Below are 4,838 nucleotides of genomic sequence, written 5' to 3' on the forward strand. Positions count from 1 at the left end.
TGCCCAGAGCCATACATGCCTGAACCTGCCCTTGGGATTGATTGTAATGGCCTCCCTCTTTAACGATCCGCACCACAACAACGACGCACCGCAAGACCTTGAGAGAGAGAGAGAGAGAGAGAGCAGGGAGAGTGGTGATGGACCCTCAGATAGAGAGAATGGAAGGGGGGGGGAGGGTGGACGAGAGAGAGAGAGTGACTAGGGGTAGTGGTGGTAGTGGAGCTTGATCTCTTGATCACCTGATACCGCAGTTAGTAGTGAAAACGAGGTTTATAGTTCAAGACAAAGAATTTAGTACTGTAATCAAATCGGGTGGGACGCTAACTCACTTAACATTCACTCTGTTAACAGATTTCTTGTTCACTCGATAAAGCACTCAGTCTTAAAGTTAACTAGGATATTAAAAGGATTTTGAGCTCATTTCATAAAGCACTCCAGTTTCTCATCATTTATCGTTTACAGAATATATCCTTTAGTTATCAGAATGCAGTATGAGTAGACCAAGATTGAACTCATTTGTTTTTATTCAAGATAATTCATTTAGTCATCAAATGAAGTGGATACTTTACTGTTATTGGCTTTTGTCTTCAGGGTATGGTTAGAGGAAGAAACTGGCTATTCTTGGTTCACTCGATAGTACACTTATCAACTCATATGGATCATTAAACGTACACTTAATTATAGTCCAAAATATGTGAGTGGAAGGACCAGACCCACTTACCTTAGTCCACTTGATAATCCACTTAGTTATCGAATCGAGTGGGGCATTTAACACTTCTCATTGCTCACTGGATCAAGTTTTTGGTTATCAGATGATGTGAAGCGAGAGATCAAAGGCACTTATTATTTGTTATATGACAGTGCCCACGAGTTTGATGGCACAGTCATACTTATATATAAAAAATTTAGATCTACAGAATATTGATTAAAGCTTCAAAGTTGTTGTATTAATCCGTTCCAGTTTAGTAATCGTTCCAGAAGCGGTCGTGATGACTTAGGGGTCGTGTTAGAAGCAGTTGAGTTGTTAAGTGGAGATGGGTAGCTGGTCGTGATAGCTTGGAACGTGGTGTGAGATGCTGCCAAGTCGTTGCGGTCGTCGTGTGAAGAGACTTTGGGTACTGGTGGTTGTGATGACCTGGGGTGTCGTCTTGGATGCAACTGAGTCGACGTGGGATGCAGCTGAGTCGCTCTTGTCGTCCTGTCGTGCGAGAAGGTAGGTGCAGCTGGTCGTGGTAGCTTGAGTAGTCATGTGAAACAGGTGAAGTCGTTGATGGATATAGCTGGTCGTAGATAGCTGCTTAAGGGCGTTGTAGAAGTCATGCAGCTGAGTCGTCTTGTCGTGGGAGGTGGTAGATGCAGCTGCCTTGACTAGAATGTAAAAGAAGAAGCAGCTGAATCGCCGACAGGTACACCTGGTCTTGTTGGCTTGGAATGGCTTATAGGTTGTCCTAGTAGGCTGTAGGGTCGTAGGAGGTCATGCAGCTGAGTCGTCTTGTCGTCCTGGCTTGGTTGGTGCGTGGGTGATGCAACGAGACGAGACGAGAGAGTGAGAGAGGGTGATTTCTGGTTCGGCTCCAAGACACCGGGACAAACTGGCACCTGAAAGGAGAGCATGGAAGAGCATCAGACACACGGCGAAGGTGAGAGAGAGAGAGAGAGATGTAGTGCCACACATTTGACATTCATGTATGTGTTTAGTAGTACTGTAATTTTAAGTTAGATAGGGTGTAACCTGAATATTAGTTTATAAGTTCCTATCCTAAGTAGTAATTCATATGTTAATAATTAATGTAGGGTTAACTATTTTTACATGTATGTATCTCTGTATCTATGCAGTGGGTGATGTAATTGTGGATGTTGAGCCATGGGAATTCCCCATCTGGCCGAGTAACGAAAGACATATGCAAGCAGCTTATCCCCTTCCTTTGTGCGTCGTTGCCGGGCGCTGAGTTTAAACCTTAAACAGAATAATGATGAATATACAATTCTTTCCGTAACCTAGTTGTGAAATGTTTGCTAATGAAGCTGCTAGAACACAAGTATGTAAGGTTAGCAGTCCAAAAGGCCTAAATAATGTCATTTGTGAGGATTTAAAGTTCAGTTTATCTTGGCCGTCACTAGATGGCATGAGCTGCTCTCAGATTCAAATTGAGATAGTGATAGAATCAGTATCTAAATTAAGTGAGGAATAAATCCCAAATTTTCCCCAATTCAATCAAAAGTCTTGGCGTCATGGGTACACTGCTAAATAAATTGTAAAGAGAATTGTAACCCACCATATTTCAAAAACACCATCTCATTTGACTAAGCAGTGGCTGCCCAACGTAGTCACTCAAGCCCCAGACGTCGTACCTAATGGACGTTCGTTCAGGTGAGCCGTCCACATTTCTTCTTTCTCCCCCCCTCTTTTTCTTTGTTTAATCCTTACTTATTATGGACTATATGAAGCAATATTGTTGAGAGTTTAACGTAGTCACTCGAGCCCCAGACGTCGTATCTAATGGACGTTCGTTCAGTCCCCAGACACTGGCGACGTCAAAGTGTGCACGAGGCCTTCTCGTGGTATTGCCCGTAGACTCTTACATACACACTTACACTACCCACAAGTTATTTTACAAACCGAAAGTAATTGATATGTTATTAATGATCCTATCAAGTGAACTTGTTTTTTGTAGATAAGGAATAGAAATATAAAAGTGATATGATCTGTAACGGAAAGGTGAAATTCAAATTCATTAACTGTTCTCTTTCTTTAATATTAATATATTAGAAAAAAAAATCAGGAGCGTGGAAGGGAACTTAGTAATTGTGAGCAATAATGTGATATTTGAGTTGTACCTCGAGGCTAAACAAGCCCGAATGATTGGGTATTCTTGGTGATTATATTTCCTTTTTTTTTTAATTATTCTTCGAGGCTAGGCAAGCCCGAGAGATTATGTATTTCTAGTGACTATATAACATTGTTGATGATGAACTGTAAATAATACTGACGATGAGGGAATCGAGAAAATTACATGAGGAGAATATATTAAATGGGTGAAAGATGAACACAAATAATCATTCTTATTGGTTCGAGGCTATGCCAGCCCGAACAGACGATTCATGTCCGTAAAAAGGTCCCTGTCTTGAGGCTATTGTTGAGCCCAAGAGTAACGGCCGAAAGCAAAGTACAACAACTCCATACATCGCGTGTATCAAATTGTTTTCGTCTGGTAATAATGTTAGAGGAATGATCATCCAAAAACCTTGGTAACATATACAATCTTCTCTCATACTAAAAAGGGTCATGTAATTAGAAAAATGTTTTTTGTGGAAATTAACAGAATTATTAAAGTAGAGTAAAAATATATATCATTTTCTTTTCTTTATTAGTGTACCTAATCAAGAAAATTATATCCTCAAGCCAAATTCACTCCCCTTCCAATTCAAGATTCCTTCGCTGAGGGAACGACGACCACCCGTGGTACTGATTAAATCTAAGCTCGGCCAAAAACTACAAACGCTACCACAATTCTTTCTCTTCATAAATATTTACCATCCACTATACTAAATCGAGTACCACTTGTATTATCCATGGATGAGTTGATCAGTATCCACAACAGGTAAGAATATAAATATCACTTATAGCATCACACTGGGTGACAACCGGTGAGAATAAAAAAAACCCTTTTATCATTACACTGGTGAATACCGGTGGGATAACATTTCCAGCTTTACAGAGAGAGAGAGAGAGAGGGAGAGAGAGAGAGAGAGAGATTGTCGTGGGTGGGTGGGTGGGTGTGGGTGTGGGTGTGTAAAAGAGAGAGACAGAGAGAGAGAGAGAGAGATTGTAACTGTGTATATATATATATATATATATATATATATATATATATATATATATATATATATATATATATATTGTTACGGAACAGAGAAAGATGATGTACACTTTAAGTGAGAATACTAATAATCACTACTGTCCCGTAAAGTTCCAGGTTCAAAACAAAGGAGTTAAGTAAAATTACAAGTTAAAGTTTAATGCTCAAACTAACAACAGAACATTCAGGACTCATAAGGATAATGTAATGGCAAAAACAGGTTAAATATATGGTTAACTGCAATAGCCTCTATTAACACGAAATTAGCAAGAGTAAATTTATCTAAGTCAGCCCTGATAAAATAAAAATACACTGGGTAATGCTCAGTTAATGCAAGATAAATTATTACAGATACAAAATAGTATTAAAACTGGCTGACAAAATGAATCCTACATAAATTACAAAAAAAACACACTAGGCCTACAAATCAACACCCCATGCTATACAGTACAAGGAAAAAATGCAATAACAGTTATACTCAAATTACACAGCTGCTAGATGGTTGGAGACTTCTGGAGCACTCACAACAATAACTGTACAGGGGAGGACAGAGATGTGAACAAAATGAGGAGTAGATCTAAGTGGCAATGATGCAGAGACTGAGCTCATTATATAGGGGCCGGCAGAGCTTGATACAACTTGTAAGAAGGACGCGCAAAAGAAGCCATGGGGACAAAGAGTTGACAATCCCGCTCTGAACAACAGAAAGAACGACTTACTCTACTATAACGGTAGAAGGGGGGGACTGAGGCAGAACACGCTCGTGATCAAACATGCAGCATACTGTGCGTTAAAATTACACAAAGGATGATGAAATCATAGGCTATGTAACAATATATATATATATATATATATATATATATATATATATATATATATATATTTTGCCAGACGCCTCAATCCCGTTTGGGGTGGCCACAAACAAATCGCCTCCAAGTCGCCCTGTCCCCCGCCATTTCACTCCCCTGCTCCCAACTC

At 39.7% G+C, this 4,838-nt stretch overlaps 1 protein-coding gene across 1 annotated transcript in view; it reads right to left on the reverse strand.

The window, feature by feature from the left end:
• Nucleotides 1-1,024: 1,024 nt before the first annotated feature.
• The window catches only part of LOC145405006 (uncharacterized), a 12,558-nt gene continuing 8,744 nt past the window's right edge, over nucleotides 1,025-4,838 (reverse strand). The window contains exon 3 of the mRNA XM_080276510.1: nucleotides 1,025-1,412. Coding sequence (XP_080132636.1) covers nucleotides 1,025-1,412 — 388 coding nt within the window. The remainder of the gene's footprint in view (nucleotides 1,413-4,838) is intronic.

The sequence above is a fragment of the Coenobita brevimanus genome, chromosome 7 (assembly GCF_032717465.1).
Source record: "Coenobita brevimanus isolate Jiangsu-jjx chromosome 7, ASM3271746v2, whole genome shotgun sequence".
NCBI classification, from domain to species: domain Eukaryota; kingdom Metazoa; phylum Arthropoda; class Malacostraca; order Decapoda; family Coenobitidae; genus Coenobita; species Coenobita brevimanus.